Source organism: Protopterus annectens, chromosome 13.part0 (genome assembly GCF_019279795.1).
Source record: "Protopterus annectens isolate FY-2018-M chromosome 13.part0, PAN1.0, whole genome shotgun sequence".
Lineage (NCBI taxonomy): Eukaryota > Metazoa > Chordata > Ceratodontiformes > Protopteridae > Protopterus > Protopterus annectens.
The window spans coordinates 99271654-99296407 of record NC_056747.1 but is presented as its reverse complement, the minus strand read 5'-3'; the positions used below and the strand labels follow the sequence as shown (position 1 = coordinate 99296407).

General features: G+C 43.4%; 1 protein-coding gene across 2 annotated transcripts in view; it reads left to right on the top strand.

Annotated features, from left to right (window-relative positions):
- LOC122817622 overlaps positions 1–23973 on the top strand; it is a 357468-nt gene extending 333495 nt beyond the window's left edge. For both annotated transcript variants that reach the window (XM_044090670.1, XM_044090672.1), the window contains one exon: positions 20529–23973. In XM_044090670.1, coding sequence (XP_043946605.1) covers positions 20529–20534 — 6 coding nt within the window. In that variant the 3' untranslated portion in view covers positions 20535–23973. The remainder of the gene's footprint in view (positions 1–20528) is intronic.
- Positions 23974–24754: the final 781 nt, after the last annotated feature.

Genomic DNA, 24754 nt, shown 5'->3' with positions numbered 1-24754 from the left:
GGTTTGTAAGAAGGGCAACAGGTAGGTTCAGAAAGAAATCAGATAACGTACAGGGAATACGATAATCAGGAAGGCTGGGCTAGTGAAACTGCAACTGGGGAAGGGTGCAGACAGCAGGAGAAGACGGGTTGGGACAACAGATGGAGGAGGAGGAAGGAACCAGTGTGAGGACAGAAAGAAGAATGTTCTTGTGTGTTGTATTCTTCTCTACCACTAACATCCTTATCAGTTTAGTGCATTCATTCCTTACAGGAGATCATGATTTCAGGAGGTCTCTACCGCTAACATCCTTATCAGTTTAGTGCATTCATTCCTTACAGGAGATCATGATTTCAGGAGGTCTCTACCACTAACATCCTTATCAGTTTAGTGTATTCATTCCTTACAGGAGATCATGATTTCAGGAGGTCTCTACCACTAACATCCTTATCAGTTTAGTGCATTCATTCCTTACAGGAGATCATGATTTCAGGAGGTCTCTACCACTAACATCCTTATCAGTTTAGTGCATTCATTCCTTACGGGAGATCATGATTTCAGGAGGTCTCTACCACTAACATCCTTATCAGTTTAGTGCAGTCATTCCTTACGGGAGATCATGATTTCAGGAGGTCTCTACCACTAACATCCTTATCAGTTTAGTGCAGTCATTCCTTACGGGAGATCATGATTTCAGGAGGTCTCTACCACTAACATCCTTATCAGTTTAGTGCATTCATTCCTTACGGGAGATCATGATTTCAGGAGGTCTCTACCACTAACATCCTTATCAGTTTAGTGCATTCATTCCTTACGGGAGATCATGATTTCAGGAAGTCTCTACCACTAACATCCTTATCAGTTTAGTGCAGTCATTCCTTACGGGAGATCATGATTTCAGGAGGTCTCTACCACTAACATCCTTTTCAGTTTAGTGCAGTCATTCCTTACAGGAGATCATGATTTCAGGAGGTCTCTACCACTAACATCTTTATCAGTTTAGTGCAGTCATTCCTTACAGGAGATCATGATTTCAGGAGGTCTCTACCACTAACATCCTTATCAGTTTAGTGCATTCATTCCTTACAGGAGATCATGATTTCAGGAGGTCTCTACCACTAACATCCTTATCAGTTTAGTGCATTCATTCCTTACAGGAGATCATGATTTCAGGAGGTCTCTACCACTAACATCCTTATCAGTTTAGTGCATTCATTCCTTACAGGAGATCATGATTTCAGGAGGTCTCTACCACTAGCATCCTTATCAGTTTAGTGCATTCATTCCTTACAGGAGATCATGATTTCAAGAGGTCTCTACCACTAGCATCCTTATCAGTTTAGTGCATTCATTCCTTACAGGAGATCATGATTTCAGGAGGTCTCTACCACTAACATCCTTATCAGTTTAGTGCATTCATTCCTTACAGGAGATCATGATTTCAGGAGGTCTCTACCACTAACATCCTTATCAGTTTAGTGCATTCATTCCTTACAGGAGATCATGATTTCAGGAGGTCTCTACCACTAACATCCTTATCAGTTTAGTGCATTCATTCCTTACAAGAGATCATGATTTCAGGAGGTCTCTACCACTAACATCCTTATCAGTTTAGTGCATTCATTCCTTACAGGAGATCATGATTTCAGGAGGTCTCTACCACTAACATCCTTATCAGTTTAGTGCAGTCATTCCTTACAGGAGATCATGATTTCAGGAGGTCTCTACCACTAACATCCTTATCAGTTTAGTGCAGTCATTCCTTACAGGAGATCATGATTTCAGGAGGTCTCTACCACTAACATCCTTATCAGTTTAGTGCATTCATTCCTTACAGGAGATCATGATTTCAGGAGGTCTCTACCACTAACATCCTTATCAGTTTAGTGCATTCATTCCTTACAGGAGATCATGATTTCAGGAGGTCTCTACCACTAACATCCTTATCAGTTTAGTGCAGTCATTCCTTACAGGAGATCATGATTTCAGGAGGTCTCTACCACTAACATCCTTATCAGTTTAGTGCAGTCATTCCTTACAGGAGATCATGATTTCAGGAGGTCTCTACCACTAACATCCTTATCAGTTTAGTGCAGTCATTCCTTACAGGAGATCATGATTTCAGGAGGTCTCTACCACTAACATCCTTATCAGTTTAGTGCATTCATTCCTTACAGGAGATCATGATTTCAGGAGGTCTCTACCACTAACATCCTTATCAGTTTAGTGCATTCATTCGTTACAGGAGATCATGATTTCAGGAGGTCTCTACCACTAACATCCTTATCAGTTTAGTGCATTCATTCCTTACAGGAGATCATGATTTCAGGAGGTCTCTACCACTAACATCCTTATCAGTTTAGTGCATTCATTCCTTACAGGAGATCATGATTTCAGGAGGTCTCTACCACTAACATCCTTATCAGTTTAGTGCATTCATTCCTTACAGGAGATCATGATTTCAGGAGGTCTCTACCACTAACATCCTTATCAGTTTAGTGCATTCATTCCTTACAGGAGATCATGATTTCAGGAGGTCTCTACCACTAACATCCTTATCAGTTTAGTGCATTCATTCCTTACAGGAGATCATGATTTCAGGAGGTCTCTACCACTAACATCCTTATCAGTTTAGTGCATTCGTTCCTTACAGGAGATCATGATTTCAGGAGGTCTCTACCACTAACATCCTTATCAGTTTAGTGCATTCGTTCCTTACAGGAGATCATGATTTCAGGAGGTCTCTACCACTAACATCCTTATCAGTTTAGTGCATTCATTCCTTACAGGAGATCATGATTTCAGGAGGTCTCTACCACTAACATCCTTATCAGTTTAGTGCATTCATTCCTTACAGGAGATCATGATTTCAGGAGGTCTCTACCACTAACATCCTTATCAGTTTAGTGCATTCATTCCTTACAGGAGATCATGATTTCAGGAGGTCTCTACCACTAACATCCTTATCAGTTTAGTGCATTCATTCCTTACAGGAGATCATGATTTCAGGAGGTCTCTACCACTAACATCCTTATCAGTTTAGTGCATTCATTCCTTAAAGGAGATCATGATTTCAGGAGGTCTCCACCACTAACATCCTTATCAGTTTAGTGCATTCATTCCTTACAGGAGATCATGATTTCAGGAGGTCTCTACCACTAGCATCCTTATCAGTTTAGTGCATTCATTCCTTACAGGAGATCATGATTTCAGGAGGTCTCTACCACTAACATCCATATCAGTTTAGTGCATTCATTCCTTACAGGAGATCATGATTTCAGGAGGTCTCTACCACTAACATCCTTATCAGTTTAGTGCATTCATTCCTTACAGGAGATCATGATTTCAGGAGGTCTCTACCACTAATATCCTTATCAGTTTAGTGCATTCATTCCTTACAGGAGATCATGATTTCAGGAGGTCTCTACCACTAACATCCTTATCAGTTTAGTGCATTCATTCCTTACAGGAGATCATGATTTCAGGAGGTCTCTACCACTAACATCCTTATCAGTTTAGTGCATTCATTCCTTACAGGAGATCATGATTTCAGGAGGTCTCTACCACTAACATCCTTATCAGTTTAGTGCATTCATTCCTTACAGGAGATCATGATTTCAGGAGGTCTCTACCACTAACATCCTTATCAGTTTAGTACACTCATTCCTTACAGGAGATCATGATTTCAGGAGGTCTCTACCACTAACATCCTTATCAGTTTAGTGCATTCATTCCTTACAGGAGATAATGATTTCAGGAGGTCTCTACCACTAATATCCTTATCAGTTTAGTGCATTCATTCCTTACAGGAGATCATGATTTCAGGAGGTCTCTACCACTAACATCCTTATCAGTTTAGTGCATTCATTCCTTACAGGAGATCATGATTTCAGGAGGTCTCTACCACTAACATCCTTATCAGTTTAGTGCATTCATTCCTTACAGGAGATCATGATTTCAGGAGGTCTCTACCACTAACATCCTTATCAGTTTAGTGCATTCATTCCTTACAGGAGATCATGATTTCAGGAGGTCTCTACCACTAACATCCTTATCAGTTTAGTGCATTCATTCCTTACAGGAGATCATGATTTCAGGAGGTCTCTACCACTAACATCCTTATCAGTTTAGTGCATTCATTCCTTACAGGAGATCATGATTTCAGGAGGTCTCTACCACTAACACCCGTATCAGTTTAGTGCATTCATTCCTTACAGGAGATCATGATTTCAGGAGGTCTCTACCACTAACACCCTTATCAGTTTAGTGCATTCATTCCTTACAGGAGATCATGATTTCAGGAAGGCAGTCATCTGGGCAGTCATTCAGGGTTTTCCTTGTTGACCTGTTTACCCTTCCCTCACAGCCCTGATGTACACCCTGCCAAAGTGGGATCTTCTGTGCCAGCCTGGCCATGTGGTTTAATCATCTGTATCTGTTCCTTCTGTGTTGCTGCAGATGTCCTTCAAGGATGCATCTGCAGTCATCACATATGGGTTGTCCTGCCTCAGGCAGCCCTTCGGTCGGCCGGATTCCAAAGTCTGGGTCCGGCGTCGGCTGATGTCGCCCCTTCCCCGACGTCAGAGCGCCTGGGGTATAAAAGCGTCAGCCAACGCCATCTTCCTCAGTCTTTCTTGCCGCGTGGTGCCCGAAGCAGAAGCAGTTTGCAAGTTCCGGTCGGCCAGCTCCTGTAATTCAGCTAAACCAAAGACTTCAAAAGCTAAGTACCCCGTTGGGGACTCTTTCTTGCCTCAGCCGATGTCAGATAAAATTAATAATTGCTTAACTTGTGGGAAACAAATACCTCATAAGGATTTCCACTCTTACTGCCTACCTTGCCTAGGCCCAGACCACGACGTCTCAGCCTGTTCCGCCTGTGCTTCCTTCAACCGACGCACTCTAAGACGTCGGTCAGAGTTTGCAGAGGAATTTTTTGGGGCTAGTTTTGCTTACAAAATGCTGTCGGAGACTCCGACTTCACATTTAATAAAGAAACGGAAGGACAAGGACTGACACACGCGGTTCGCAGTTTCGGCTGAAACCACGGCCAGGCCTACCGCGAGTGTCTTGGTCTCGGCTGAAACCGAGTCCTTGGTACTACCGTCCACCGAAACCGTACAACCGACAACCTCGGCCCCGGAGGCCACTACTGTATCGGTTGTTGACTCTCCATTGGAATCTGGTGTCCAGGAACCTTCCGACACCATTCCCTTAGACAAAACTACACCAGCACGTGGTGCAGCCAGGCCTCCTGCATCCATGTCTATTAAGGCATTCTCTAGGGCTGAAGCTGCTAAACACTCAAAATCTATGCCTCCCAGGGTTATCCCTCAGGGACCCACTACAGGTTCTCAGATCCTTAGTCTAGCAGAGGACCTTATTTCATTAATTATGGGCTCTCAGCCTCATCCGGACAGGGGCTCTCAACCTCCTACAGAAAAAAGGCCCAGGGTTGAGCCCTCTGATCCCCTCTCCTCAGATGAGGCCTCTGATGGCTCTGCTCTCGGACTACCAGGAGGAGGCTTTTTCGGCCTACGAGGATTCCGATGCAGAGAAATCTATCCCTCGGCCTCCCTCCTGAAGAACTGTCTTTTGGGAAAACTCTGCACACTATGAGGGAGCATTTCCAATGGCAGGGCCAGGAATTCTCTGATTCCAGGAAGAGATTAAGGACCTTCTTGCATTTGCCTCAGCATAGACCTTTGGCTATTCCCCCTGTTTTGAATGTCATTGATGATGTGTACTCTGAGTCTAGCACAACCCCTGACACTCTCCCTCCGGCTCCTGCCAAACCCGATAGGTACTACAGGGTCCCGGAATCACATCTTTTCCTTTACAAGGCCCACTCTGCTGATCCAGAAACTATTTCCCAGGGCCCTACAGGGGTTGCAGCTGTCACTACAAAAAATCCACTCCCTCTGAAAGGGAGTCCAGGGCTTTAGAGCGATGGGGTAAAAAAGTGTATACTTCTGCTACCCTTTCTGTGAGGGCTTTAAACTGTCAATTTCATATGATACAGTACCAAGAATATTTGTTAGATGAATTGCATAAAAAGCTGTCTTCACCTGAACCCCTAGATCGCAAATCACTTCAGGATCTGGTACATAACTCTCAACAGGTTAGCAACCATTTCTTGCAGTGTGGTTATGATGCATTGGAAGCTTCATGTAGGTCAGCTATGACAGGTGCAGTCATACGTAGGCATGCTTGTCTGAAGGAACAATCTCTGCCAGACCATGTTAAAGCAAAGCTTCTGGAAGCTCCACTGGAAAAGCAAAAGTTATTTGGCTCCACTGCTCAGGAGGTCTTAAAGAAATTTGAAGAAAAGGCAAAATCTGTACAAACAGTCAAAGATTTTATGCAAGTCCAACCACCAAGATTCTGCAGAAATTGGCCTTCCAAGAACTGGTCCTTTCCAGACACAGACAGATTTCAGAGAGGCAAGAACAGGCATGCCAGAGGTAGAGGGCAAGCTAGAAGCTCCTACAGAGGACGTCAATGGCAGCCTCCCAACCAGAGAGGTAGTGCAGGGCCTACAACTGCTGCACAAGGACAGACTCAATTACTTTACTTTGACACCGCCAACCAGGGCTCAATTGGAAGCACCTTTGGGCGGAAAGCTTTCCTTATTTTCAGAAAATTGGCACATTATTACAAGGGACAAATGGACACTACAAATAATAAACAAAGGATACAGGTTCCATTTCCACACATTACTGAAAAGAAAAGGCATGCCAGACCTGCCACCAAATCAAAGGGCAGAGGCTTTGAAACAAATCTCCAACTTAATGAAAATGAAAGCAATAGAAAAGGTTCCTCTCACAGAACAAGGCCAAGGATTTTATTCCAGACTCTTCCTTGTTCCAAGAAAAGAAAAGCAATGGAGGCCTATTCTCGACTTGTCCGCACTAAATACTTATCTCATTGTGCCAAAATTCAAAATGCTGACTCTACAGCAACTCTTTCCCATGCTGGGCAAGGGGTCTTGGCTGGTAACTCTGGACCTCAAGGAGGCATACCTGCATGTCCCTATCAGACAAAGCTGCAGAAGACACCTCAGATTTCTTGCAGGTTCAGAGCATTATCAATTCTCAGCATTGCCCTTTGGCTTATCTACTGCGCCCAGAGTATTCACGGAATGCCTGGAATCAGTAATTGCACACTGCAGACTTCAGGGGATGCAAATATACCCGTATCTGGGCGACTGCCTTATACAAGCGGACAGCCAACAAATTTTGGTAAAACACTTGAATTATGCCATCTATCTTCTTCAGGCCTTGGGATATACAGTCAACATTCACAAGTCAAGACTTGTACCATCCCAAAGAATAACTTTTCTGGGTGCGGATCTAGACACAACCACCCAAATGGCTTTCCTCACAGAAGAAAAACAAAACCAACTACTGGATTACTTCAAAAACCTGTCAAGACAAACTCAGCTGACTGCAAGGAAAATCCTGCAGGCCCTGGGTTACATGGCTTCTTGCATTCTTCTGATTCCTCAAGCAAGGCTACATATGAGGAAACTCCAATGGTACCTAAGGAGTTTATGGACTCAGCACAGTCACAGCTTGGAAACTTTGATACCACTCATCCCATGCCTTCAAAGGGAATTTCTGTGGTGGGCTCAAGCAAGCCAGTCAAACAGGGGTTTGCCCTTCAGCAAGCCAATAGCCAGCCAAACCATTACAACGGACGCTTCAGACCACGGATGGGGAGCGCACATGGAAGGAAGATGCATTCAAGGACTATGGTCACAAAAAGAGCTACGCATGCACATAAACCAAAAGGAAATGCTGGCAGTGATACATGCAATCGAGGCCTTCAAGTTTTTTCTACATCAAGGCCACCTGCTAATAAGGACAGACAACACTACAGTTATGTGGTACATAAACAAGCAAGGAGGCACCCACTCCTACCCTCTTTGCAGACTGGCAATGAATCTATGGGAACTTTCCTTGACTCTCAATAAGCTGCAATTCCAGTTTGTACCAGGAAAGGACAATATACTGGCGAACAGCTTAAGCAGGAACATCATGGATGCACATGAATGGATGCTGCACCCAGACATCTTCCATCAGATAACACAATCATGGGGGAGACCGGACATAGACCTCTTTGCCTCCCCACACAATCATCGGCTGGAGAAATTCTGCTCAAGGACATACCACCCACAAGCATGGAAAGTGGACGCCCTCTCTTTCAGCTGGAGAACTCTAACAGTGTATGCATTCCCACCTCTTCCATTAATGACCAAGGTCTTACTGAAGATCAGGGCAGAGCAGCCAAGAGTGGTTCTGATAGCTCCGGACTGGCCAAGACAGCACTGGTACCCATTGCTAAAGAGCATGTCATGGACAAAACCATGGCTTCTGCCACAATGGCCACTTCTCCTGACACAGCACAATTACAAAACTCTGCATTCCAACCTGAAAACATTACAACTAGCTGCCTGGAAAATACCTTGACTCATCACCAGGATAAGCTATCCAAGAGAGTGAAGGATATCATCATGGAAGCTCGAGGCCTTCCACAAGAAAGGCATACTCAGCAAAATGGAAAAGATTTCACACCTGGAGCACCTCAAAGGGCCTAGATGCAACAGTTATGAACATGGCACATATCCTGGAATATTTGGCAGAAATGCTCCACAATGGCCTGTCTTACTCTTCCATTAAAATTCATGCTTCAGCAATTTCAGCAGAGTACAATACTGATCCACCTGTCTTCTCTCATCCTCTGCTGAGACAGTTTCTAAGAGGAATTAAAAACATCAATCCTCCAAGGAAACCACCACTGCCTACTTGGGACCTTAACCCGTGTTGGAAAATCTAACACTGCCTCCCTTTGAACCAGCAGCATCTGCAGAACTACAGTTCCTCTCTTGGAAGACTGCCTTCCTTCTGGCCATAACCTCAGCAAGAAGAGTATCTGAGTTACAGGCCCTCATGGCAGTACAGCCATTTCTTATTTTTCATCAAGACAGAGTCTCATTGAGAACCAATCCTTCATTTATGCCAAAGGTGGTATCTAGGGTCTCATTAAACCAAGCTATTCACCTGCCTACCTTCTTTCCAAATCCACAAAACAAAGGGGAAAAGCTTCTGCACACCCTGGACATACACAGACAGTTGCGCTACTACTTGGACAGAACAAAAAATTACAGAAAAACTGACCAGTTGTTTGTAGCATATGCTGCTGGTGCACAAGGAAAAGCAATTTCAAAACAGACAATTTCAAAATGGATAGGGAATTGCATTCGTTTCTGTTACTCCTTTCATGGAAAAACTGTGCCAGGTAACATTAGACCTCATTTGACCAGAGCCACAGCCACCTCCACAGCCTTCTTAAGAGGGGTGGCTACCAAGGACATTTTAGAAGCTGCTACATGGAGCTCCGTGCATACATTTTCCAAGCATTACAACTTACCTTTATATTCCAGATCCAGAGCAGGCTTTGCTACGGCAGTCCTGCAGGACATTTTAGCTACACCATCCTTTACATAGATCCTCCACCCCCAGATTGGCTATGGTATTCTACCCATATGTGATGACTGCAGATGCATCCTTGAAGGACATAGTACAGTTTTGTACCTACCATAAATGTAGATGTCCAATAGGTATGCATCTGCAGTCAGGTTTACCCTCCCTCCTTCCCTCTGTGGTATTTCTTGGGTACATTCCCCTCTCATAGCTAGCTGGGGTTATCTATTATGGTGTATTTGTTTTTATATATGTATATATTTTTGTGCATGTTTGGAATTTATTGCATTTCTCCAAATTTAGCATTCCTTAGAGGGCACCTGGCATCTGGGGCAAGAAAAACTGAGGAAGATGGCGTCGGCTGACGCTTTTATACCCCAGGCGCTCTGATGTCGGGGAAGGGGCGACATCAGCAGACGCCGGACCCAGACTTTGGAATCCGGCCGACCGAAGGGCTGCCTGAGGCAGGACAAACCATATGTGATGACTGCAGATGCATACCTATCGGACATCTACATTTATGGTAGGTACAAAACTGTACTTTTCCCCAGCATCTGTATAGGGTCAGTACAGTAGTGGACAGGATTGTCTATCTACCCCTCGTGAATAAGCTAGCATTGGTCATTTACTCTCAACTCCCTCTAATGGCTGCTCCAACACCCAGGTCACTAATCAGTCAACATTCATCTTGGTCATAGTCAGAGCTATGGAGTCAGCCTGTGCAAGAGAGGTCTGATGTCTTAAGACTCAGTCACTAAGGGGATCAAGTGTATTGTTAAGAGAGAGAGAGAAAAACAGGGCTGGATTACTTAAAAAAGTTTTTGGACTTAGAATGGGTAAGGCATGGGAGGAGATTTAAAGTGGCCATCTAGTAGGATGATTAAATACATGTAATGTATTCAGACATCAATGAAGTGTCAGACAGAGGCCGTGGAGGGGGCAAAAGTATGCCAGGACAGATTGTTGAAGTTAGCACCATCAGGAATGTTACCTCTGCTCCTCCCACATGAGGAAAGAGAGGATAAATGAGTCCATTGACTGACTGTGGCAGTAAACAGGGAAGAAAGGATGGGCAACTGCAGGACTGAGAGGACCTGGCAGAGACACCAAATCTGTGCCTTGAAGAAAATTCCATGTTAGTCCAGAAAGGTCAGTGGTACGTAGTGCATGATTAGAAAATTATATCTCAGTTGTTCTACTTTTAGAACTAAAATGGAAGGGGGGGGGCAGTGTGTCACAGAACCAAAAGTGGAGGAGGGGTCATATTGAAACTGCAGACAACATGGACTCATGGAAATGGAACATGTTAAGTGAACAAATATGGGTGACACACAGTATGCATCCACTCGAAGTAAAGCTAGAGAAGCTGCAAAGTCTGTTGCAGAAGGGGAGGGTGGGCATCAGGGTATCACAGAAACATGACAAACAAGTAGGACATAGAGGTGCCTGGGTATAAGACATTTAGAAATTACAGGGAAGTGAGACACTAAGGTAGTTTAGCAGTGTACAAAAAAGAGGGCCATCACAGTAGAGAGCAGAGAGAAGAAACACCAGCAACACATGAAGGGGGTAAGGTGGATGAGCAGAGTCAGAGCTTAAGATGAATGCCTTTGCAGTTAAGATACAGAAATTCAGGGAACACAACTGAATGACAACAGCGTTTCATCCACATGAAATGAATAGCAGGATGAAAGACTGGAGGAGAGAATAAAGGAGTGTAGTAGGAAAGAGAGGACAGTACTCAAGGGGGACCTGATTCTGAATTTTACAGGGAGAGGACATGTGGAGGTTACTGACCTTGAGGCATCGGGATTGAAGGTGCAGGATTATAACAGAAAGGACAATTTTCTAGCTGTTGTTATAGAGGCAGAAGAGGTCATGCTTTTTCTTAAGATGATGCTGTTAGCTAATAGTGATTATACCGTTGTATGGTTTAGTGTGTGGGAAGGGTAAAAATACCAAGGCACACACGATGGTATGGTATTCTACATTAATGAGTTGTAGCAAGCTGTTAAAGATGAGTCTAAACCAGTAATGGGATTGGGTCAGGGATGTAGTACTCAAAGGCTACAGGCAAGGATGTGAGAAAGAGTCAAAAAAAGGAAAAAGAGGACAAAACCAGTGTGGCTACACTAGGACTGGAAGCTGACAGTTACGGCAAAAGATAGAGAATGTAAGAAGTAGAAAGGAGAGTGTGGGAAGAAGGGGGAATAGTACAGGAAGGCTAAGAGGACAACAAAGGAAGTTAAGGGCAGCAGAAGCACAAGCTGAAGTGAAGCTAACAATGAGAGTGGTCAAGGAGAACAAAGGGCTGTTGGGTGTATAACACAAAGGAGGACGGCACCTCCCTGGGGCTGGTTTCAAATTAAACTGGTCAGTTTATTCTATTTTTGTTTTGTTTTTTTCCTAGACTCTTTAAGACTCGTGGTGACTGAGTCTCCAGTTGTCAAAAAACTTCTCTCTCTTCACACACTAGTTCCTCTCTCCAGTTTTACTTCCATTTATATGTCACTTTCTCTTCCACTTGTAACTTTTCCATTCCATGTGAATCACCCTAGACGATCTCAGTGTTCTTAAAATGTTCCATCCCTCCTGATCCCTTTACCATTCCTCATGTACATTTTCTCCAAGCCATCCCCACTGCTGATCTCTCATGTACTCTGTCCCATTTGTAGGCATCACTTTCCTGCCCCTTCTATCCCTACTAACAAATTATTCCTTACTTTTTTTCTGATAGTTACTAGTGACATAGTATCCCACCACCAGATGTTCATCGTGCATACAGCTGCAGTCATAACAGATGGGTTCTCCTGCCATCAGGCGGGTCCTCGGTCGGCCGAATTCCAAAGTCTAGGTCCGGCGTCGGTTGTCGTCGCTTCTTCCCTGACGTCAGTGCGACAGGGGTATAAAAGAACCAGCCAACGCCATTTTCTTCAGTCTTTCTTGCTGCGCGGTGCCCGAAGCAGAAGCAGTTCGCAAGTGCCAGTCGGCCAGCTCCTGAGATTATGAAAATTTGGAAACCGAAGTCTTCTTAAAAGCTAAGTACCCCGTTGGGGAAACTTTTCTTGCCTCAGACCGATGTCAGACAAAGTTAATAATTGTATTTCTTGTGGGAAGCAAATACCACATAAGGATTTCCATTCCCTCTGTATACCTTGTTTAGGCCCAGACCACGACGTCTCGGTCTGTCGCTTTTGTGCTACATTCAACAAACGCACTATTAAGCGTCGGGCGGGGTTCGCCCAGCATTATTTTGGGAAAGCATTTAACTATACTATGTCATCGGATATTCCGACTCCGGTTTTGTCTAAAAAATGCAAAGAAAAGGACCGACACACGAGGTCCGCGGCCTCTACCGACACCACGCCAAAGCCGACTACACGTGGTCCGGTTCTCAGCGAGGCACCTATGCAGCCCCTGACTACCGACGACACTTCTTTGACGGTGTCTCCTGTGCCCGAGGTCGCAGCCTTCTCGGCCCACACCCCGACTACAGATACCCAAGCCACTCTTGGCGTTGAAACTCAGAATGTGAAAGTGGCGTTGAAACTCAGAATGTGGACAGGTCCACCTCCACTCAAGGTGTTTTCGGACCTTCCTCTTCTTTCTCCATCAAGGCTTTCACAAAGTTTAAAGCAACCTTGCACTCTAAGAGACCAACTACACAGGACCCATCTCCAGGCCCTATGCCTAAGAAACAGATGCTTAAAATGGCTGAGGATTTAATTACTCTTATCAGAGGTTCTCAGCCCCCTCCGGACAAAAGGCCCAGAGTGGAGGAAGATTCCCCCTCCTCTGATCAGGGCTCCATTATTTCAGGACACTCTGATGATCAGGAACATTCTTACTCTCCTTTTGAAGACTCTGATGCGGAGGAGTCCATCCCTTCTGTCTCACCTCCAGAGAATTATTCATTTGGGGAAACTTTGCATACCTTAAGGGAACACTTCCACTGGGAAGGCCAAGATTATTCATATTCAAAGAAAAGGCTCAGGGAATTTCTCTTGCTACCTCAGCACAGGCCTTTGGCTATACCTCCTGTCTTGGACATCCTAGATGATGTTTACTCGGAGGCTTGCCTTAACCCGGACTCTATTACCCCCAGCTCCAGTTAAACCAGACAGGTACTACAGGGTTCCTGACTCACACCAATTTCTATACAAAAGCCATGCTGCTGACCCAGAAACCATCTCACAGGGCCCCAAGGGAGTTAAGGCCTCCATTGCTAAAAATCCATTACCTTCCGAGAGAGACTCCAGATCCTTAGAAAGGTGGGGAAAAAAGGTATATACCTCGGCTACCTTATCCATGAGGGCCTTAAACTGTCAGTTTCATATGCTAAAATACCAACAGTTTTTGTTATCAGAATTGAAAAGTAAAATGTCACAGCCTGAACAACCAGACTTGAAGGAGTTGCAGGATTTGATGCCTAGTACAGAACAAGTGGGTAAGCATACCTTGCAATGTGGTTTTGATGCTCTAGAGGCCTCATGTAGAGCTGCTGTTACAGGATCAGTCATACGTAGACATGCCTGGCTTAAGGAACAAACCTTGCCTGATCATGTCAAAGCTAAACTACTAGATGCCCCTCTACAAAAGGATGTATTATTTGGTGCTAATGCTGAGGAGGTATTAAGGAAAATGGAGGAAAAGGCTAAATCAATGCAAACTGTGAAAGATTTCCTACAGGTACAACCCCCACGTTTCAGTAGAAATTGGCCTTCCAAAAATTGGTCCTTTCCAGCCACGGACAGACCCCAGAGAGGTAGATACAGGCGCCCGAGGGACAGAGGACAATCCCAAGGATCGTTTAGAGGCAGACAATGGCAAGCTCCTACACAAAGAGGTGGTGAGGATAACTTGCAATCATTCAGAAAGCAAGCCCAATGACTTTCCCCTTTGCATGCCAAGCAGGATTCAAATGGCAGCACCCTTAGGAGGAAAACTGGCATTATTTTCAAAAAATTGGCATATTGTCACAAAGGACAAATGGATCCTGGACATTATAAACACAGGCTACAGATTCCATTTTCACAGCCTTCCAAAAATGAGAGGCATGCCAAATCTGCCACACAATCAAAGGGCAGAGGCACAAAAACAAATTACAGATCTTATAGACATGAAAGCAATTCAAGAGGTACCTACGCACGAACAAGGTCAAGGTTTTTATTCCAGACTATTCCTGGTACCAAGGAAGGGAAAAGATTGGAGACCTATATTGGACCTATCCATCCTAAATCGTACCAAAATTCAAGATGCTCACATTACAGCAGCTTCTTCCCATGCTGGGCAAGGAGTCTTGGCTGGTAACATTGGACCTCAAGGAGGCATACCTGCATGTCCCAATCAGACAAAATTGCAGAAGATACCACAGATTTCTTGCAGGTTCAACCCATTATCAATTCTCTGCATTTCCCTTTGGCTTATCTACTGCACCCAGAGTATTCACGAAATGCCTGGCATCAGTAATTGCGTACTGCAGACTTCATGGGATACAGATATACCCATATTTGGACGACTGCCTGATCCAAGCAGAAAGCAAGCACATTCTTCTGAAACATCTGGCTTTCGTGATAACGTTGTTGAATTCTCTGGGATACACAGTCAACAAAAATAAATCAAGACTAATACCCTATCAGACAATAATTTTCCTGGGTGCCAGCTTGGACACAAACACCCAGATGGCCTACCTCATGCCAGAGAAGCAGGGGCAACTAACTCAATACTTCAAAGCACTAGCAAATTACACCAGGCTGACTGCAAGGAAAATCCTGCAGGCTCTGGGATTCATGGTATCTTGCATCTTACTAGTCCCATGTGCAAAGCTGCATATGAGGAAACTTCAATGGTACCTGAAAAACCTATGGTCTCAACACAGCCACAGTTTGGAAACAATAATACCACTAATTCCATGTCTACAAAAGGAGTTTCTGTGGTGGGCTCAAGCATGCCAAACAAACACAGGTCTCCCATTCAGCAAGCCTCAAACAAATCAAGTCATTACAACAGACGCCTCGGACTACGGCAGATCGGTGCATTCAGGGCAAATGGTCCCAAAAAGAAAAGCACCTTCACATCAATCAAAAGGAAATACTAGCAGTAACAAATGCTATTACAGCTTTCAAAGACCTTCTGCATCCAGGCCAACTATTGATAAGGACAGACAACACCACAGTAACGTGGTACATAAACAAACAGGGAGGAACCCATTCATGCCACCTGTGCAGGCTGGCCATGTCACTTTGGAACATGGCCCTGGAATTACAAATCGAACTTCAAGCACAATACTTGCCAGGGAAGGAAAACACACTGGCAGACAATCTAAGCAGGAATATGACAGATCCACACGAATGGAAGTTGCATCCAAAAATTTTTACAGAAATAATCCAAGCATGGGGAAGGCCAGACATAGATCTTTTTGCCTCCCACAAAAATCACCAATTGACAAAATTCTGCTCAAGGATTTTCCATCCAAAGGCCTGGAGAGTGGACGCTCTCTCTTTCAGTTGGACAGCAATGACAGTTTATGCCTTCCCACCTCTTCCTCTGCTGCCCAAAGTTCTATTGAAAACCAGAGCAGACAGACCAAAGATGATTCTCATTGCTCCAGACTGGCCAAGACAACACTGGTACCCACTCCTGAGGAGCCTGACGCATTCCCCACCATGGCCCCTGCCTCTAATACCTATTCTCCTGACTCAGCACAGCTTCAAAACTCTTCACAGCCAGCTAAAAACTCTCAATCTAGCCGCATGGAAGATTCCTTAGCATCACAACAGACCCTACTCTCCAAGGAGGTGCAGGATGTCATTTTGGAGGCTAGAAGGCCATCAACTAGAAAAGCTTACTCGGCAAAATGGAAACGGTTTTGTGTCTGGAATGAGAAAAAGGGTCAGGATCCTGGAAAACTGAATTTACCTCAAATACTACAGTACCTAACTGAGCTGCTAAGCAGTGGACTTTCATTCTCCTCCACCAAAATCCATGCCTCAGCCATTTCTGCAGAATACAACACTGATCCACCCTTATTCTCTCACCCTCTCTTAAGACAGTTCCTCAGAGGGGCTAAGAATCTAAGACCCCCAAGGAAACAACCAATACCTGCTTGGGATCTCAACTTCATTCTGGAAAAACTGACCTTGCCTCCCTTTGAGCCAGCTGCCTCATCAGATTTGCAATATTTATCCTGGAAAACAGCTTTCCTTCTGGCTATTACCTCAACTCGTAGAGTTTCAGAACTACAAGCTCTCATGGCTGTGCAGCCTTTTATCATCTTCAATCAGGACAGAGTTTCCTTACGAACCAACCAGTCCTTTATGCCTAAAGTGGTATCCAGGGTAGCTTTGAATCAGGCCATACACTTACCTACCTTTTAACCTAATCCTCAAAACAAAGGGGAGAGATTACTACATTCCTTGGACATCCACAGACAACTGCGTTATTATTTGGACAGAACAAAGCCTTTCAGAAAATCAGAACAGCTCTGTGTCCTATGCTGTAGGAGCTCAAGGAAAGCCAATTTCCAAACAGACAATCTCAAAATGGATAGCCCACTGCATACGCTTTTGCTATTCTTTTCATGGCAAAACTGTACCTACAGGCATCAGATCTCACTCCACAAGGGCCACAGCTACCTCCGCAGATTTCCTCAGAGGAGTTCCTACCAAAGATGTTTTGGAAGCAACCACTTGGAGTTCTGTGCATACCTTCTCCAAGCACTACCACCTACCATTATACTCCAAAACTAGAGCAGGCTTTGCCACTGCAGTCTTGCAGGGCATCCTGGCTCCTCCTAGTTCCACCTAGTGCCTACCACCCCTTTCTTAGCTTTGGGATTCTACCCATCTGTTATGACTGCAGCTGTGTGCACGATGAACATAGTACAGTTTTGTACCTACCATAAATGTAGATGTTCGAGTGCTAATACAGCTGCAGTCTGGGTTTCCCTCCCTCCTTCCCCTCTGGGACAGGCCTAATGGCTAACACCTCCTCATACAACCTGATTGGGGTATTCTTTTATGGTATATTTGCTTGCAACTACTGTTTTTTTGATCATACTGCATTGCATTATTACATACATTTATGTATTGCCTTCCTTCTGGGGGCACCTGACATCTGGGGCAAGAAAACCTGAAGAAAATGGCGTCGGCTGGTTCTTTTATACCCCTGTCGCACTGACGTCAGGGAAGAAGCGACGACAACCAACGCCGGACCTAGACTTTGGAATTCAGCCGCCTGACGGCAGGAGAACCCATCTGTTATGACTGCAGCTGTATTAGCACTCGAACATCTACATTTATGGTAGGTACAAAACTGTACTTTTCACTTCTCCTCCTCTTTGGGTATGTCTACCTGCCACTCCTGACCACATGCTTGTTGTAGCTGTCATTCCTTTTGATCACAGACCCCTCCCAACCAACTTCCCTTCTTCCCTCACGCTACTATTTCCCCCTACTTGGCCACCTTGTCATCACTGCTTGAGCACCTCCAACCTGGCTTCCTTCTCCTTGTCATCTCCTTGCTGGCTGCTGCTCCCACCTTTTTCTTCCTTGCCTATTTCCTCTCAAGTGTCCTTACTGCTTCCCTTTTATTGTCCCGCTGTCATTGACTCCGCTGGTTAACTGTACCCTGTGTTTCTCCTTTTTATATCTTTTTCTAGCCCACTTTCTTTGTATCCTCCTGTTATCCTCTCCTCCTGTATCCCTCTCACTCCCCTTTTATCACCTTATTTGCTGTTTCATGCCATCTCCATCTGCCATATTCTCCTGCAGCTCCCTCATCCTCTGCCACCACAAACCAAACACCTTAGCTACCTGTCTCTTCTCTTTCAGCCTTTACTGCTTCCTTATTCCTTCTTCATTCTGGATCCCTTATTGGATTTTTCTATTTCTTTTCTTTTATCCTTGACCATTTTCTCTGCTTTAGACTGAGTATGGTCTTCTTGTATCTTATTCTGCCTCCAACATTAAGTTAGTTCAAACACGTGTCAGTTACTTTATACAATTATGAAATTACCACCATTGCACTGTCCTTTTAAGAATTAACTTGTTTATTTTACCTGCTATCTCTGTGTAGACTTGTCATCTTCAGTTACATTTTTCTTAGTTCATTCTCTTTTTCCAGCCTTCTTGAACGTTAAGCACTTATATTTCCAACCGCAGTGACTATCCACCTCAGTCAGAGTTCATACATATTACAAGGCCTTCACAATTCTTGGTTCTACACTTTGGAACTCTGTCTTAGATACAAGCCATGATGGATCTGACATCCTTAACTAAAGCCTCGGTCAGGTTTTTTCAAGAATAAATACACATACTGTAGTTTCCTTTATAAATGAACGATCAGCTACTGTGTTGTTTTAGTGTTTTTAATAGGTTCAGTAGCACTAACTTGGTTTGTACTTTGCTGTATAGATGAATTTTCTGTTAGTTTAGAGACATGGTTGGAAATGGCCCTTTAAGGTGTCAGTGGCTTAACAGGTAGCAAACTCGCCTTTGGTGCTAGAAGATCAGAAAGCTGTAGGTTCTGTTACCAGCCAGGTGGTTTTAATAATTTTTTCCATTAGTGTCATTGCAGTGCAGTACAGTGGGGGTGTTGCACTCCTTAGTGTACCAGAAGTGCAGTATAACAGGGCTGCTGCACTCCTTAGTGTACCAGTCATGCAGTATAATAGGTTCATAGGTTGGTACTAGGCTATCGGCCCTAGGGGCTATGTAAGCCTAGCCATAACAATTCTCTGGATATTTCTTCCCACAATATTTAATTCTCTGGACCCCTGTCTAGCAGGGCGACTGACATGATCCCAGAGTGCTGGGGGTGCTGCACTCCTCAGTGTCCAACCGTGCAGTACAACAGGGGTGCTGCACTCCTTACTGTACAAGCGGTGCAGTACAACAGGGATGCTGCACTCCTTAGTGTACCAGCCGTGCAGTATAACAGGGCTGCTGCACTCTTAGTGTCTCAACCATGCAGTACAACGGGGGTGCTGCACTCCTTAGTGTACCAGCCATGCAGTGCAACAGGGCTGCTACACTGTACCAGCGGTGCAGTACAGTGGGGGTACTACACTTCTTAGTGTACTAGCCGTGCAGTATAACAGGGGTGCTGCACTCCTTAGTGTACCAGCTGCAGTACAACGGGGAGCTGCACTCCTTAGTGAACCAGCCATGCAGTACAACAGGTGTGCTGCACTCCTTACTGTACCAACTGTGCAGTATAACTGGAATGCTGCACTCCTTAGTGAACCAACCGTGAAGTACAGTGGTGGTGCCGCACTCCTTAGTGTACCAGCCATGTAGTACAATGGGGGTGCTGCAGTCCTTAGTGTACCAGCAGTGCAAGTACAACAGGGGTGCTGCACTTCTTAGTGTACCAGCCTTGCAGTACAGCGGCGGTGCTGCACTCCTTAGTGTACCAGCCATGTGGTACAGTGGGGGTGCGAGGGTGCTGCACTCCTTAGTGTACCAGCCATTAGTGAACCAGATGTGCAGTACAGCGGGGTGCTGCACTCCTTAGTGTACCAGCCGTGCAGTACAATAGGGGTGCTGCACTTTTTAGTGCGCCAGCCTTCATCAGGGTATTTAACAGAGATCCTTTATGCCTGATTTGGTGGTAGCTCAGGTGGATGTAAAAAATCCCATGGCACTTTTTTTTTTTTTTTTTATGACTAAGGGAAGTTCTACTGTTCCCTGGTATAATTTTCCCTAGTCAGAGTGAGTATCACTTCAGGTCTCCCCTTAAAAAAAAGGCTATTGTTGACTGGGTATTCCCCTCTGGCCAAAGGGCAAATAGATAACAAAATAAATAAAATATCTTGCTTCTATAAAGGCAGAAACCTGTATAAATAACGTACATGACTAATGAAGACATTAATGAGTTTAGGTTGCCACAATGGTTAAAATGTTTACCTTAGAGACACAAGTTACAGGGTTTGATTCTCACATTTGGGAAACTTGCTAGGCTTAAAAAGGCCCGCAAGGGCATCTAACCTAGTACTTACATAAGCTGTACTTACTGATGTTTACCTCTTGTTTTCAATACTCATGTCTCCTTTTTTTCTTTCTTTAGTTTTAGTATAGATGCAACACCATACCATGTGAGCCCCAGCAGCTGGCAAAGAAAAAAACGGAAATGCTACAAGTAACGCCACCAGGTGGACCTGTTTCACTGTCAAAACCAGTTGCTTGCACCGAGTAATATATTTGCCTACTGCTGAAGTGTGAAGGTTCCCTTGGAGATGCCTAAACAATTGTCAGAGCTCAAGTACACTGGATCATCATGCGAGGGCTCTATTGTACTTCAGATGTATGCCTGAATGTTATTCCTTTTTCACTCTTGCAGCTTTTAGGGTAAAGTCATGTCTTTGGTTTGTGAATTCATATTGCAATGAAACCAGTCATCAATGCAGTGGTAGCCAGGACTTTCAGTTACCAAGAGAAAACTGGATCTTTCGTGTAGCTAGGAAATGTGAACCCTTTCTAAGACTATATGTGGTTTCTGATTTATACTTCAAGCATTTACTCTATGCTTCACATCTTAATCTAAAGGGGTTTCCTTCTCATCAAATGTTTGTTCACTGTTCAGGACAAGAACAAAATTTTTAGGCACTTGCTGTGTACACTATGGACAGTGTAAGAGAGAACAGTAATTCTTGTCCACTGTAAGAAGGCCGAGTTGAATCTTTCCAGGATTGTACATATGTGCTTCTGTGACTACTTGTCAGTTAGTTACAACATTTAGACCTTCAGCATGTAGGAAGTGGAAGGGAGATAAGGTATGACCTGACATTGCTTAGGACTCTGGCTGTTGAAGTGAGTGAGTGGTATTGCCATTGGTCCCCATTGAATTTTTTTGTATGATACATTACCTATCTGGCCACTAGACAGAACTGCAGATGCAAAGACAGATTTTCAACAGTTTTAAATTTTACAATAAGACCTCATTATCCTATGGACACTGAACATGACAATGATGTAATGGGATATTTACATCACTCACATAGGTAACTGTTAGGTGTAGAGTGCTGCACAGATGGAGCAGACTAGAATAAACTGATGTAACCTTTTCAAAAGACAGAAAATAAAATGCGTCTGACCCAAAGTGTTTTGATAATCAGTCTTATGGAAAGGGAATTTAAGTGTTGTGTTGTCGTGGCAAGTCTGATTTTTGCATTTTTTTTCAAAACTGGACCAAAAGAACTACTTGACCTTGTAGTTTAGTATTTGCTGTCTTATATTCTTAACTGAAGAATCACACTGCAATGTAGCCTGTCCTCAAGATATTTACTATTCATAAAATGGTGTCTCCTGACTTTTCACGTAGTGTGGTACCGAGATGATTTAAAGCCCTAGCTGTGGACCAGGCCATGAATCTGGACATATTTTGTGGTTTACAGACTGTATTCACTGGAGGACCCAATAGGGTAGGGTATATACAGGCCACGTTAAAAAAAATATATATATGTACAGATATATATATATATATATATATATATATATATATATATACACACACATATATATGTATGGGTATAGTTCCATTCCTTTGGTCACACATGATTGAAGACAAGTAAACAAAAGGAAAGCCATAATTTTTTTTTTTTTTTTTTTTTTTAAGGAGGCTTGCCCACTGCTCCCCTTACATAGATGACTCTGTCCCCCAAACCCTTGCTAAAGTAAATGTACCATCTCTGAGATTGTATGATAGTGGGAAGGGACTAATGTCCTTAACCCCACTATTTGATGATCTCTGAGTAAAACTTCCAGTGGTAACAAACAACTCAATGGAAAGGAATTTGATTAAAAAGATGACCAATTCCTTTTTGACCGACTGATTTAATGACCAAAACAATTGTACCCAATATGTTTATACAAAAGTCTAAAACAAAACAACTCTTCAAATTAAAACGTAAGATATGACTACCCACCACACCAGATGATCATCAAGAAGGCTTTTTGTGGTTGATGTTTACCTCTACTCCTGCTGTTCCTCTATACTTGGGTAACTCATCCACCCCACTTCCATATGGTTATACTGCTAAGTGTGAAAAATTGTAACATGTTAAACCTTTGTTTTATTTCTTACAGGTGTGCATGCTTAGTTTAACTGCGTTAAAACTTTGGGAGTGCAAGGCCAGGGTTATCCTTTTATGTGTATGACATCACAGCATGCATCTTTGGGAGGTCTATATCCATCATGCTTTGTAGTTGGAGAATACAAGAATTTTTTTTATTTCTGAGGTAGGAGAGCCCTTAAAGGAGAAAACTCCAACTGCTGGCGACTACAGAAAGAATTCCTGAATGTCAAATGCTGAGACGAGTACCGTCTTAGCTGGTAGGTAATTTTTATTTTGAAGCAAGGAACTGATATTTGTCCAGTGCAAATTTTCACAGTAATACTTGTAAAGTCTCAGTTTTCAAGGCCAGAGGAATGCTGAGATAGTGAGTTGTATGTCCTGCCAACTGAACTTTAAAGATTTTTCTTCTCTTTTCACTAACCAGTAGATGTAATGTCATGAAATGTACCACAATTTCTTTCCTCTTAATCATAATGAAATCACTAGCATATTATAGTGACCTTAACTGCTGTCCTGAGGCCTTGTTCTTCTTTTTGTCTCTTAATTGATACTTTATCATATAAATTTTGGTCACCAGTTGTAGATATGGGCACCCTACAGGGTCATGTTCTTGAGCCAAGGACAGCAGTATCAAAGAGTAACCAACCGTGAGCTCCATGCTTATGTTAGGACTTTGCTTACATGTTGATCCTTAGCTAGTTTAAGAAAAAAAATACTAAAATAAAATTTGCTGCCTGTTTATTTCCGCTGTTGCACAGATCCCCAGCATCTACACAGCTGGGTTCTCAGTACTTTTACCCCTATCATTCCCGCTGTCTAAATCCCACAGAATTCACTAGAATGCCCCGTAAAGTTAGATGGAAAACTTCTCGTTTGGGAATAAAGGCAGATAGAAAGTATCCTTTTCATTACTGTATTTCATTTGATATAGTATAAGATAATTCCAGAAATGTCTGGGGACTTGTATGTCTTTACAGCAGTGTCTCTTCCCTGTACCGTTTGTGTAATCTAATGTCCCCCATGTAATAGCTTGTCTACAGCCTCCACTCCATGAACATTTCTTTGAATTATTTGTATGCCATTGCAAGCACACTGACAACCACATGCACCCACCCCCCCTTGAAAAGCTCAGCCTCCATCTCTCCAGTACTGATGCCAAAATGTGCGTGCTGCTATAAAACACTTGTATATTACTGTGCTTATACAGTCTAAATCACTGCATTCTACCTTTTATTGTTTGAAGGCTAGTTGCAAGATTTGATAATGGATATAGAAATCTTTATTGCAGTCTCACACATTTCTAGTTGCTCACTTTGGCTAAAACAGTTTGTCAGCATATGCATACTGTAGTAATTTCAGTAGAACTCAGCAGCATAATAATTTTGTACCTGCAAATGTATTCCAGTCAATTAAAGTTTTTTACTACAGTACTGTAAACTTGTATGTTTTTCTTCATTTTTCGAGAAATGCTAATGACAATACTATGAGATTCAGTGTTTGTTTACTGTCAGCCTTTCACTTTATTTATTGTCATTTGTGTACCAGAAAAGTCTAACTGGGCACAGGTGCCCTTTTTCAGCAGAGGCCTGGGAAGAAAAGCTCCAAGGTATCATATTTAATGCAATCAATATTTACAACAACACATTTTATTAGTCAAGATACGCTGATTGCATAAATTTTCATGAATGGGATGTGGGTTTAGCTGTGGGTAAGTGATGATATCAGATTTGAACAATGTGCAGCAGAATGCTGTGAAGGTCACTTCTTGCTTTGTAAGTCAGCCTTTGACTAACATGTGCAATGTTTCTGTGGGTCATTCTTCCTGTTACACAGATATCTGACCTGCTCACAAACTGTCTCATTCATTGTTTTTCATGTATTACTCAACTGTACTTCCTCCCCTGGACCAGCTCTTTTTAATTTCCATAAAGAGTTAACCACTTGATGCAGCAAAATCTGCTGAGACAGCAGCAGCTGACACTATCAAATCACAAGTGTCAGGCGTCTTCCCTGTAAGAAATAATCCTGCTATCTAGCGTTATTGCTTTCCCCGTAAGCAATAACCCTAGACAGCAGGAATGCAGTGTTACTTATGTGTCATAGTTATAACTTACAAATTCAAACATAAGTTTCTGCTTTTGTAGTTTTATTCATCTGGAGGCCTGTTTTTGTTATCTGTGGAGCCTCTGCCAGGAACCAAACAACCAGCATCTATCCT